Genomic DNA, 12,874 nt, shown 5'->3' on the forward strand with positions numbered 1-12,874 from the left:
TACTTATCAAAACCAATTGAAAGCTGTGGCTGCGTCTCTGAATGGCGGTGACCTTTTTTACGCGATTGAATGGATATCAAATATTCCTTTCCTATTGCTTTCCTATGCATTCGAGCCCTTGATAAGGATGTGAACAAAAAACAAGTCCCCGCAGGAGCCACAGACAATCAAATCTTACCCTCGGGTGCGTTGCCGTACTTATTGTCTATGAATTTAATAAACGTATTGCATGTGCCGGGTGCCTTCTTCTGACACAGTCGTTGAAAAGAAAACAAGTGGTTGCTCGACAAAGATGGGACTTAAGAAGGAGATATTTTGACCACAAGAAGCAAATTACCTGAAACACCTTTATTAGGACTAATTGGAGATATTTGTTTAAGAACACCAAACCCCGTTTTTGCGAATTTACTATATACACCGAAATACTTCCGATATTTATTATTGAAAAGGGAAGTCACTGAGTGAACAAATTTTTGTATCTACGCCATGCGCTGGGTGATCGTGTCACGGGTGACATCGGGTTGGACTTGAGCGGCGGGTCCCAACCTTGAGGCAGCTGAAGGCGAGGGTTGAAACACATCCCTATTTCATGATTACTTGCCAGTGGATGGCACATACATCCGGTAGGGCACCTTGGTAGTGGCATGCGTGGATGGCACTTAAAAAGAGAAATAGAAAATAATAAGGCTGTCTGAGTACAACACAGTGGAAGCTAATGTAACGGTCGCCTGAATATTGTAGAACGGTTAGAGAAACTCAGTGTAAAAAATGTACTTAATCAGTCAGCGATTATCAAAGCATTTATTGCTAATTATACTAGGTTGCCAAATTGCCAATTAATTTTCTTCCTAAGTCATTAGGGTATAAAGGCTTGTGTACAAAGGATGTAATATATATTTTCTTTTATTGAAACGTCATTTTGGAAGAGAAATGTTTTAGGCATTGGAAGTAATTTTGTTAAAAAGGTAGTTTTTCACACTCCCCACAGCAAGCTGAAACCTTCACAACGTTGACACTTATTCCTTAGTGTTCAATCTGAGCAGCTAATTGCACGCAAGTTTGAAAAGCGTTCATAGCTCGTATATACGTATAGGGATAAGCACGTGGTTAGGTAATAGTATGCTCATTCGTCTTTGCTGCTGGATCTTTGTAACTTTGCTGAAAATACCAAACTGTAATTTAAGATACCGTATGGTTCTTTGCTGAAGATTGTGTTTATTAACTAAGATGCATCTGCTTCTTAAAGTCGAGAATATATTAAATGTTAAAAAACATCTGGCAATGTTGCCAATTGTGTGTAACACCTGTTTTGAAATTCTCACGGATTTGCTTGTTTCGCCAATTACGCCACATGTTTCTAATGGCCGAGAGAACTAAACACTTTTTGCAGACTGGTCATCCTTGCCAAGTACAGAACTGTTTGCGCTCGCGCTTTTCCATTCCTGACAAAAGTCTTCGGTACATTATGTAGTAGACAAGAAATCAGCTTCTTTGTTTGTTCAAAACTATTAATGGTAAAAATATGCATTATGCCTGTTGCAACGTTGGTCTGTTGCGACATGGTTACATGCTGTTTTTGGTTATCGCAGGGTGCTTACAACCCAACCGTAAATTTCGAGCTGGAAAGAAGAATCCGTTACTTCCTAAATAATGCCACCTCCCGAGAATACATAACAGCGAAAAGAAGTTCGTATACTTTCACTTTCAGGAATATAATTTTTTTATTTTATTTGAAATTATTGAAAATTCTACAGGTCAGCTGAATGGTACTTTTCTACAAAACTTTACGGCAAGATACAGTATCTTTGGGGCAAAGTGAGGCGCCCAGTTTAAAAGACAAGCCTTTCAAAGATTTCAAACAGTGACAAAATTTCCTCCCGGGACATTTTCACATGGGTGGATACTACCGTAAAGGCTATACGTTCCGGATCCTCAACATTTAAGAAAGCACAATTGAAGACAAAAATGCAAACTTGTCAAAAGTTGGGAAAGTTGTTTCGGTGAAACGCGTATCAGTCCTACCAATGTTTTAAACGTTCATCAAACACTAATATTCTCGCTGAGGTCATATTATTTTTTCTAGATAAATTAGAGCGTCTAGTTTGTAAGCACTTTGATGCACTGCAGTTTGCTGTGATTACTGAAAAATTCGTCACTACTAATTTCAGCCAAACGAACGCACATCACGAGTGTTTACACGATATTTGTTGCGCAAGCTTGAAATCATATTTCGGGCTTATTAACAACTCCATATTGCGAATCCAGAACGCCAGAACAGCACCCGTTATTGCGCTGTATGCACACTAGATGGAACAAAACGCCTTTTTCTGAATTTCAGAAAGGAGCTTCTTAATTCAGAAATCTTTGGGCTCTATTAAGTGCGCCGACTCAGGTAGAGAGACTGAAGGACGGAGAAGTTAGCAGAATTTACCGGCACTAACCGTGCCGTCTATAAAGGTGATCACACTTATAACTGAGGTTCGCTTACGGTATTTTACTCCTTGCTCCCGCAGCAGTGATCTTGCAAACAAAGCACGCAAAAACGATGATGCTGGCAGCTCTCAGAGGTTAAAAAAAAGCCCAAAGAGTGCGCGGAAGTAGGGCATTTAGAGCTGTGTCAGCACTGCGTTCTGCAGTTAAATGACATTCCGAGGTAGATATAACCGGCGCTACATTGAACGACTGAAACACGTACTTCGGGCAGGAAACAAAAACTTCAAAATGTGAAAGCGCATTGTACAGAATTTGATAATTATAGTTTCAAAGCAGGGAGGTAGGGCACAGTGTACATGCGTGTGCACAGTGGGCACATGCATGGCCTAAACACTTGCCTATATAACCGATCGCCTTCTTTAATAAAGATTATTCACGCACCAAGCTCCATCCTGTCAACATGATGAAAGATGTGGGATTTTTTCCCATGCCCACTTTTGTGGACCAGAATTTATTTCTTGTCCAACGGAGCAATTGGAATTTTGTAGCAAAGTTTTCCAATGGTACAATTTAGGGTTACCCTTTAAAATCTGCTATCGCCCGTGATATTTGGTAAAAGTGAAAGATGTTTCATTTGCACTGTATTATTAACTCCTCTTTCCTGATTTCTTCGTACAAGTACCTGATTATCGCTAAGCCAACTAATACTAGAAGACACCATCACCTCAGTATCGTGCCTTTTTTGCCCATATTGGCATCTTTAAATGTAGCTTCTTTCCTCGAGTAATAGAATCTCACAATTCGTTGCCTGGTGCTACTCGTTCTTTTCCAATAAACACATTTTTAACAACTATTGAATTGTAAGAACTTTTTTGCATTGTATTGTATGTTTTGTTTGTTAATTATGTGTATAGTTCATCCTGCCTATATTATTCTGCAATGTTCTGTTATTTGTTCCCGACGCAATGCCATTCAAACCCACTCCTACAATAGCCCAGTAGGTTTGCAGTATGTTCAAATGATCAAATATATTTGTATTTACTTGTTTATTTATTTATTTAGATTATTTATTTATCTATTCAGACTGCAGCATCTGTGAGGCTATTGAGAGAGTGGGCAGGATGAAATTTATTAAGAAAACAAAATCGTACACATTTAAAAAAAGTCAAGATGGCATTGAGAAGCAATGGCAGTCAGACCTCTAGTGATGCGTAATAAGTTCAAAATAAGAGAAAAGTGGTTTTGTCCTTGTGATTTTTACACAAACGTTATAAAATTACTTCTCATATCGATAGCTGACCAAAGTTTTGAGTTCATATTTTTTTTTTCCTGAACTTCCTACACCGATCACGTTTTTCCGATAGAATAATAAAAATTCGAAAGGCAGTTGCATTACGGGAAGTTTTTTCCTCTGTGAATTGTCACATAGTGGTGACAATGCAGTGGGCACAAATGAGCAGATGGGCGCAAAAGTGCTGAAATCAACTCTATGTTGGACTGACGCATGCCTGCAAGACCTAAGCAACGCATCGGGGGCGGTAGCAAGAAACCTGCTCACTGGTCGCCGAACTAAGAATCTCCGTAGCACTTGCCAGTAAAGTTGGCAAAGAAGCATCTGGATAAATGCGCGAACCTCGACCTCGACAACCTCGACCATTCCATAAATAATCGCGAGTGGTCACAGTCATTCAAGATAAATCTCGGCGCATCTCGCATGGCAAAGAAAATGAAAAAAAAAAACGCGTCCGTGCAGCCCTGAGCGCAAATAAAGAACACGATCATTCGTTGTGGCACGCGCGAATATCGGCGAATACGGTGCCCATTCCACTGGGGCGCCATGTACAACGTGCTATATGCAGTGGGTTGACCACAAGGCCTTCGCCAAGCACACTTTCGAATTTCAAAAGTGTCTTCAGTAATTTTTTCCCGTCAATATTGCGACAAACGAGTGACAAGGCCTCACGCGCGTAATTATGCAAACCTTTGTTATATTTATTTTTTGCTGCTGGCAGCCGTTGGATTGTGGCCTTGTCACTGGGCGCGTGCCACAACGAAAGATCGTGTTCTTTATTTGCGTTCAGGCCCCGCCGGGGTGGTACAGTCGTCGCCCGAATACTGTCCGGAATTCTCGGGTTCGAACCCGACCTCGGCGGCTGCGTTTCGATGGAGGCGAAACGAAGAGGCGTCCGTGTGCTGTGGGATGTCAGCGCACGTTAAAGATCCCCAGGTGGTTGAAATTACTACGGCTCCTCTTTCTCTCCTTTCACTTTCACTCCCACCTTCCTCCCTTCCCTCACGGCGCGGTTCAGGTGTCCACAGACACAAGTGTGACAGATACTGCGCCTTTCCCTTCCTGTGAACCAATTAAGAAGGCAAATAAAGAACACGATCATTCGTTGTGGCACGCGCCCAGTGACAAGGCCATATTCCAGCGGCTGCCAGTAGCAAAAAAATGAATATAACAAAGGTTTGCATAATTACGCGCGTCAGGCCTTGTCACTCGTTTGTCGCAATATTGACGGAGGAGGAGGTAAACTTTATTAAAGAAGAGGTCATAGGCGCGGGGTGGGTTGGCGTTCCCGTCCCCGCGGTGGGCTCCTCTTCTAGGCCGGACGCCAGGTGGCCGACCGACGATGTCGTTTGGCGACCTCTTCGGCTCGCTCCGTGACTCGGAGTTGAACCTCCGGGTCGGAGCTGAGCAGCGCGGCCCCCCACTGAGATTGGGTAGAGAGTTGCAGACTCTGTGATGGCTTGTCTTGATTACATGAGTATAGGATGTGTGGTGTGTCTGCCTTTCGATGTCCACAGAGAGAACAGACAGTGCTGAACTGCTCTGGGAACCATATGGAGTACATGTACGGATTAAAGAAAGTGTCTGTTTGAAGCTGGCGCCAGGTGACTTGTTGTGTTTTACTTAGTGATCGATGTGGTTCTGGGAAGATTTGTCTTTCTTTCTTGAAGTGGGTAGTAATTTCTTTCTAGGTTGTCATCCGCTCCCTAGCCGACCTGAGCTCAGGGCAGCGCACCTCCCGGTTAACTACGAATCCTCGGGCAAATTGGTGCGCTGCCTCGTTCCCAGGATGGTCCAAATGGGCAGGGACCCAGATCAATGTGATAAGGCGGGTATGGGAGATTTTTTGTAAGATTTTGATGGCTGCGGAGTGGGCCCTTCCTTTTGCAAAATTTCGAATTGCAGTTTTAGAGTCGCTAAGGATGTATTTGGCAGTGGTGGAGGTAATGGCTAAAGCTATGGCAGCCTCTTCGGCCTCCTCCGGAAATTTTGTTTTATCGATTGTCGCCGATGCGAGGGGAGAACCTCGATGATCGACAACTGCCAGGGAAAGGCATCTCTGTCCGCATGTTCAGCCACGTCCACGTGCGCCGTGTCTTTCTGTACTGAAAATCTTTCGTGTAATTTTTGTGCTCTAGCCCTTCTTCTGTCCGTATCATATTCTGGATGCATGTTTTTAGGCAGAGGACGGACTATTAATTGCTCGTGCACGTGTCTTGGAATCGGCAAAGTGTGGGCCCGGGTCCCTTCATATTGTATTCCTGCTTTTTTTAGGATGAAACGTCCCGTTTCAGTGCTTGACAGTCGTTCGTACTGTGCGGTGAGGTGTGCTTCCACCATTTCCGCTAAGGTGTTATGAATTCCTAACTTTAGTAGTGTTTCATTTGGGGTATGACGAGGGAGGTTTAGCGCAATTTTATAGGACTGCCTAATTAGTGAATCCAGGTCGTCTCTTTCTCTAACTGTGAGGGTGACGTATGGTGTAGAGTAGATAACTCTGCTAAGAACGAAGGCTTCTACTAGTTTCCTGGTCTCAGCTTCTTTAACTCCTCCACGCCTATTCGCGATTCGTCTGAGGAGGAGGGAAATTTGGTTCACGCTGTTTTTCAGTTTCTTAATTAGTGTGTCGTTTTTTTTGGTTTGACTGTATGAGCATTCCCAAGATTCTTAGTGTTTCCACTTCTTGGATGGCTGCACCTTCCGCGTAGATTTTTATCGCAGGCGCTTTATTCTTTCTTTGACGCTTTGGGTGTAGAATGAGTAACTCAGATTTCTGGGGGGAACACGCGAGTCCCGCGGCTTGCGCCTCATCTACGACTACGTCTACCGCTTGTTGTAGCGTATCTTGTATCGTGCCAATACTCCCCTTGGTGGTCCAAAGGGTGATATCGTCCGCGTACAGTGTTCTAGGTCTGGGATTCTTGCGAGTTCGTGTGCCATTTTGATTAGGGTTATGTTGAATAAAAAGGGGGAGAGGACCGATCCTTGCGGAGTTCCTCTATCTCCTAAAGTGAAGGTGTCGGATTTGATAGTGCCAATTTGAATTTTAGCCGTCCTATCGGAGAGAAAGTCTTTGATGTAGTTAAACGTTCTTGCGCCTACATTCAGCAGTGAAAGAGATTCTAGGATTGCTTTGTGTTTAACGTTATCAAAGGCTTTGGTTAAATCTAGGGCTAGGATTGCCCTGGTACTCCTTTCTTGCACATGAGATAGGACTTCGTTTGCTAGTCTTAGCATCGTATCCTGTGTTGATAAATGTGGTCTAAAGCCGACCATAGTGTTTGGATATAAATTCTCTTTTTGCATGTGGGACTGGAGTCTGTCTAGTATGACGTGCTTTATCAGTTTTCCTATGCAAGAAGTAAGCGAAATAGGTCTGAGGTTTTCGAGCGCGAGCTTTCTGCCAGGTTTCGGGATAAATTTAACGATGGCATGTTTCCAAGACGCTGGGAGTTTTCCCTCCCTCCAGCACTCGTTCGCAAAGTCCGCGAGGGCTGTGATAGAAGCGTCGTCTAGATTTCTGAGTGTCTTATTGTTAATGCCGTCCTCTCCTGGGGCGGATGTTGCACGTACCTTAAAGAGGGCTGCTCTTATTTCCGCCAATGTTATGTCAGCATCCAGGATGGAGTTAGGCTCTCCTTTATAATTGGGCAGGGACTTCGTCTCACGGGTTGTGCAGAAGTATTTCTGCTGTAGCGTGTCTATAATATCTTGATCTGTGCCTGGGTCTATGTTTAAAATTTTGGTGATTTCCTTTTGAGTGGTAGCTTTGTTGGATTCCGGATCAAGGAGATGCCGCAGAAGATTCCACGTCTGCCTCGTGCCTAGATTTCCATTCACATTTTCACAAATATGGCTCCACTGCTGTCTCGCTAGTTCTGCGGTGTGGTGTTGAATTTCTTTCGTGAGTGTGACGATCCTGTTTCTAAGCTTTTTGTTATGTTTTTGCTTAAGCCATCTTTTTTCTAGGCTCTGCCTTGCCTCCCACATGTGCGTAAGTCGGCTGTCAACCGTATTTACGCCTAAGTCATGTACTAGTTCCTTAGTGGCCTTTCCCACATCCGATAGGAGGGTCTGTGTCCAGTGTTCTAAGTCTATGATTGGTTCGTTGTTTTGGTCGCGGATAGTCCTACGTTTGTCCCAGTCGGTGATTTTGTTTTTTCTGGGTTGGGGTTTGAGATTGGCAATGGTGATTTTAGACATTATGATATAATGGTCACTTCCCAGATTTTGTCTGGTGTTGCTCCAGCTTAAGTCTGGGAGATTTTTGCCTATCGTTAGGTCCGGGCACGTGTCCCTGGTCACGCTGTTTCCTATCCTAGAAGGTTGCATGGGGTCCGTGTATTGGGTGAGCCCTCTTTGCTGGATAAAATCCATTAGGGTCGTTCCTTTCCTGGACATGGTTGCGTGTCCCCATTGCACGTGTTGAGCGTTGAAGTCGCCCACAATTAGGGTTGGGTTTTGGCCTGCGATTTGGAGGGTTTTGAGTATAGCGGCTTTCGCTGGTCCAGCCGGTGCCCTGGGGTGGCTGTATGCGTTTAGTACGAACAGAGAAGAGGAGTTTCTTCTGCTAGGCAGAATTTCAATTAATATACAATCGAGCTCTACGTTTTCAATCTCGTGGTTAACCACGGTAAGATTTCTATGTACCAACGTAGTGGTTAAAGGCTTTTCTTTGATGTGACATGGCAGAACCGCCCGGTACCCTGGCAGTTTTAGTCGAGACATTCTGGGTTCTTGAATCGCTATAATGTCAGGTTTTTCGGATTGCGATTGAATGTGTAACTGCAGATCTGTTTTTTTGTTGCGCATAGACCTGCAGTTCCACTGCAAAATTGTTACGGTTTTAGGATTGGCCATTTTGCTGGAATAGATCGATTGGCGCCCCTTGAGCTAAAGGGGGAAGCCGGTGTAAAATTTCCTGTAAAACGGTGTCAATTACTCCGAATTTGTGATTTACATCCTGTATGTGTTGTTCGAGTCTTTGTGTTAAATTATCAACTCTTTGGGTTAGACTATCGAGTTTCTGGCTGTGCTCCTCCACTTTCTGTTCGAGTTTTGGGACTCTATCCTCCACTGAGGTATTTCTTACGTCAGCTGCTGCTGCTCGTTTTTTGCGAGGTGTTTCTTCCTTGCTAACTACGCTTACTGGGGTTTCGACTGAGGCGGTCACAGTAGTTTCCATTTCTGTGACTTCCGGCAATGGGAGTGGTTTCGGAGGTGGGTCCTTAGATATGGCGGGTGCTTTTAGTTTACTATTTTCCTCCTCCAAGTGTTTGATTCTATCCGTGAGAATATGAATGTGATGGAGTGCCTGATCTAGTTTAGACTGTAATGTCTGCAGCTCCATCCCCTTCCCATGAGAGGCCACTCCTGCCCAGCTCACCTGTTTCGGCCCGGGGCTCTGAGTCCGGCTGCTAGTGCTGGCGCCTCCTCCATTGCTGCTGCTTCCGTTTCGTCCGCCGCTGCTGCTCCGTCCGCTACGGCTGCTGCTGCGTCCGCTGTCCAAGGACGGGAAGGAGCTTGAGCGGTCCTTCCTTTCGGTAGATGTTGGGTCTTCACATGTCCGTGATTTGGGTCTTGATTGGTGCTCCGACATTTTCGTTTGGTGTCGTTGAAATCGCTTCTTGCAGCTGTTATCGCCTGTGCGGTGCCCTCCTCCGCAGATAATGCAGACCGGGTCGCAGACTTCTTCTTTCAGGTGTTGGTTTCCGCAGTACGGGCACCGTTGTTGCGGTGGCTCCGGACATACGTCTCTTCTGTGACCGACTCTTCTGCAGTTTGTGCACGCCTCTACTTTAGGAATGAAGGGGTAAACTGGGTACAGGACTCCGAAGTAGACGATGCTATCTGGGAGTTCGTCCGCGTCGAAGTGAAGCAGGAGGGACTTTGATGTTCTTCCCATGGTGCGTGCTTGAACGATGTCCGGGTTTCTTTTTCGGAATTCGGTCATCATTTCTTGGTGCGTTTCGCCATCGTAAGCCCTATAGATAATGCCTTGCAGGGCCCTGTCCGGAGGGGCGATGTACGACGTCATAACAATGTCTTTGCCTTCTATTTTGATTTGCTTGACTGCGACGTAGCGTAGTGCGTTTGCCTGCACCGGCGTCGATATGGTGATCACATTTTTTGCAGAGTTGGTTCTAGATTGGTCGTTTTCGGCCGCGGACGCGGTGACGCCGCTCGCTGTTGCGATCGCTTGTCTGATAGATTTCTCGGTGTAGCGCGTGATGTCTACGCCACCCGTTGGTCTGTAGATGATTTTATAGTCCTTTTCCGGGAGTCGGGGTAGCGGTTTCTTCGGATGTAGCGGAGGGAGAGGTTTCGCCTTCGGTTTCTCGGACTGCTCATTTTTCCTCTGAGGTGTTAATGACTCAGATTTGGGGTTCTTGGTACGGTAAGAAACAATTGTCTTCCAGTCTGGTGTTTCGAATTCGGCTGGAGAAGCGTTCGTCCCAACTACGGCGTATTCCATGACTGCCGCCGTGGCGTTCGCGCCGCACTAGGCCTGGCGTTCGGGTAAGCAAGGGCGCCGGAGCGACGCTGGATTTAGACAGTCGGAGCTCGGTCTCCCGAGCTCCGATTTGCGTAAAAAAGGTCTTGAAATGTGCCTTGTACACTCACGGTTCTTGTCCGTGTGTCGCAGTCGACGTATCCGGGTGTTGTCCCTTGTAGCAGGTGCTCGAAACGCGGAGCCCACACGAAGCACATGCGCCTCCGTTGGCCCCCTAGCGGAGAATCCATATTGACGGAAAAAAATTACTGAAGACACTTTTGAAGTTCTAAAGTGTGCTTGGAAAAAGCCTTGTGGTCAACCCACTGCACATAGCACGTTGTACACGGCGCACCAGTGTAATGGGCACCGTATTCGCCGATATCCCTTTGAATTACCCAAAGGAGCATGGACTAAACGAGGGACTCTCTATACATGTTCTTCTGGTGTTTGCTGTTGGGGGAATCCGGCGTCCGCTGCCGCTTCCCCGAACCGCTTGGGACGGAATCACTGGGCCGCTTCAGAGCCATGAGCAGGGGTGGAAGCAGGCTCGAGCATTTCGAACAGCTTTGGGATACAGGCAGATGGCGTAGAAGGGTATACGATCCTTCAGCTATACTTCACTGCCTCCTGTCAATAGTTCATCATTATTTGCAAGATCGAACAATGCTGCAGCTCATTTTTAGTAACTTGGAAGTAGGACATATGCCTTTCAAACACTCTTGAGGTTTCCTCGTGATTGACAGCTTTGGCGCCATAAATAAATAAAAAGACTAGCGTAAATAACACAGACATAGGAGAAGACAGGACGCGCGCTGTCTTTTTATGATGGCACACCAACTAGCCCAGCTTTCTGCTTTGACAGCTTTGGCGCACCAACCCATAACGCTTCCAGTGTCATTTTACCTCAATCAGGCCTGACGTGCTTGTCATATAGAGAAAGTGGCTTGATGTAGACGTACAGGCTTGTTTTCGCGGCAGTTTACTCTATCTGCTTCATTTGCTACTCTCTACATCACATGCATAATGCATTTTTTTTTTGCAATTAACTATCTCTAATCACCTGTGGCTCATACTAAATTTACATAAGAATAAATATTTATTATTATGCTCAAGAAGAGGGCTTTGTCGGGCTGGTTGGTTCATGTTGAATGGAAGGAAGGGACAGCTCAAACGGACGGAAAGATTTGACCTCACGCCTCATATCTGAGACTTTTCACATTCACGAACTTGGTGACACGTGTGTCAGCCAACCATCCGTTGCTCTATCCCCACAAGAGCTCACGTATCTCAATCGCGGAAGGTTTTGATCGTTGCTATGTGATATCAGGACCATGATTGTGTCGCAAATTGATTATTCTTATGCGCTGTGGCTGTCTGCTATACGTTGCTCCTTGTGTCGCGATATACCATTTGGTTGTTAGTCAGCTCATGTGTCTGTCTTGCCTTCCTACACGTCCCGTCCGTTTGAGCTGTTCCTTCCTTCCATTCAAATATTATGCTCCATGCTTCCTTCCCTTACGAAAATTTCATTTGTATTAAGCCCAGTGCAAGGTGCATTGTGTGTATATCTTTGCCCCTGGTAGGTAGGTAGGTAGCAACTTTAACGATTCAGAAAAGAACCAAGTGAGGGGGGGGGGGGGGGGGGGGGGGGGGGGGTAAAGGGAAGTGAGGGAGCAGGACGACGATGGGCCCTCAGGCCGCTCTAGATGGCCGGGCACTTTTGAGCTTCGGCGACCCCTCGGGCCCAGCTCACTGTCAGAAGCTGTACCTCCGGCAGCGAGCTGCGCAGAGCAGCCTCCCATCGCTCCTGATATCTTGGCCCTTGCCACGGGGGCTTGGGTTTGTTCGGGCAGTTCAGGAAGACGTGAGTAAAGTCGGCTCTGGTGCTAGGACACAAGTCGTAGTGAGGAGAGGTTTCGCCACGATTTATAATACAGAGAAGGAAAGGGGTCATGACTGTGGCCGTCTGAAGTCTGCGCCAGAAAGCCTGGTCGCTTTTGGGAAGAGCTTTATGCGGATGAGGGTGCCGCAGGCTGGAATTTCTATAAAATACGGTGAGGTCGTCGTAGTTAAGAAGCCGAGCTCTGGCACTGCGAGACGAAGGCACCAGGTCGCTCTCAGCCCGGTTGACGAGTGCTCGGGCTTGGGAGTGAGCAGCCGTGTTGCCTGGGTGTTCGCTGTGCGCAGGGACCCAGAGGAGGGTGATTAGGTGATTCGCTGGAGGGGATGATGCTAGAATGTTTGCGGCCGGGGAGTGGATTTTGCGATGGGCATAATTACTAATTGCTGTTTTGGAGTCTGAGAAGATATACTCAGCAGAGGAGTGTGTGATTGCTAGGGCAATTGCTGCTTCTTCAGCTTGCAGGGAATCCTGCAAATTTGGAATGGACGCACTGACTATCGTGTTGTGGAATCCATCCACGACGGCTAATGCGAAAGCTGGTCGGTTTGAATATTCGGCCGCGTCTACGTAAACTGGCCGAGCGCCAGGAGGGTAGTGCTTGCGCAAAGTCGGGGCTCTAGCTTTCCGTCTCTCACGATTATGCTCCGGGTGGGCATTTTTGGGAAGAGGCTGAATGTAAAGATTGTTGCTAACAGCGGTGGGAGGATTGCGCGTGGCCGTGGTATGACCGGGTAGGTTTATCCCAATTCGG

General features: G+C 46.3%; 1 protein-coding gene across 1 annotated transcript in view; it reads right to left on the reverse strand.

The window, feature by feature from the left end:
* Window positions 1-328: 328 nt before the first annotated feature.
* The window catches only part of LOC146188829 (uncharacterized), a 34,677-nt gene continuing 22,131 nt past the window's right edge, over window positions 329-12,874 (reverse strand). The window contains exon 3 of the mRNA XM_084603923.1: window positions 329-658. Coding sequence (XP_084460049.1) covers window positions 455-658 — 204 coding nt within the window. The 3' untranslated portion in view covers window positions 329-454. The remainder of the gene's footprint in view (window positions 659-12,874) is intronic.

Source organism: Amblyomma maculatum, chromosome 5 (assembly GCF_055883805.1).
Source record: "Amblyomma maculatum isolate TAMU_Amacu chromosome 5, ASM5588380v1, whole genome shotgun sequence".
NCBI classification, from domain to species: domain Eukaryota; kingdom Metazoa; phylum Arthropoda; class Arachnida; order Ixodida; family Ixodidae; genus Amblyomma; species Amblyomma maculatum.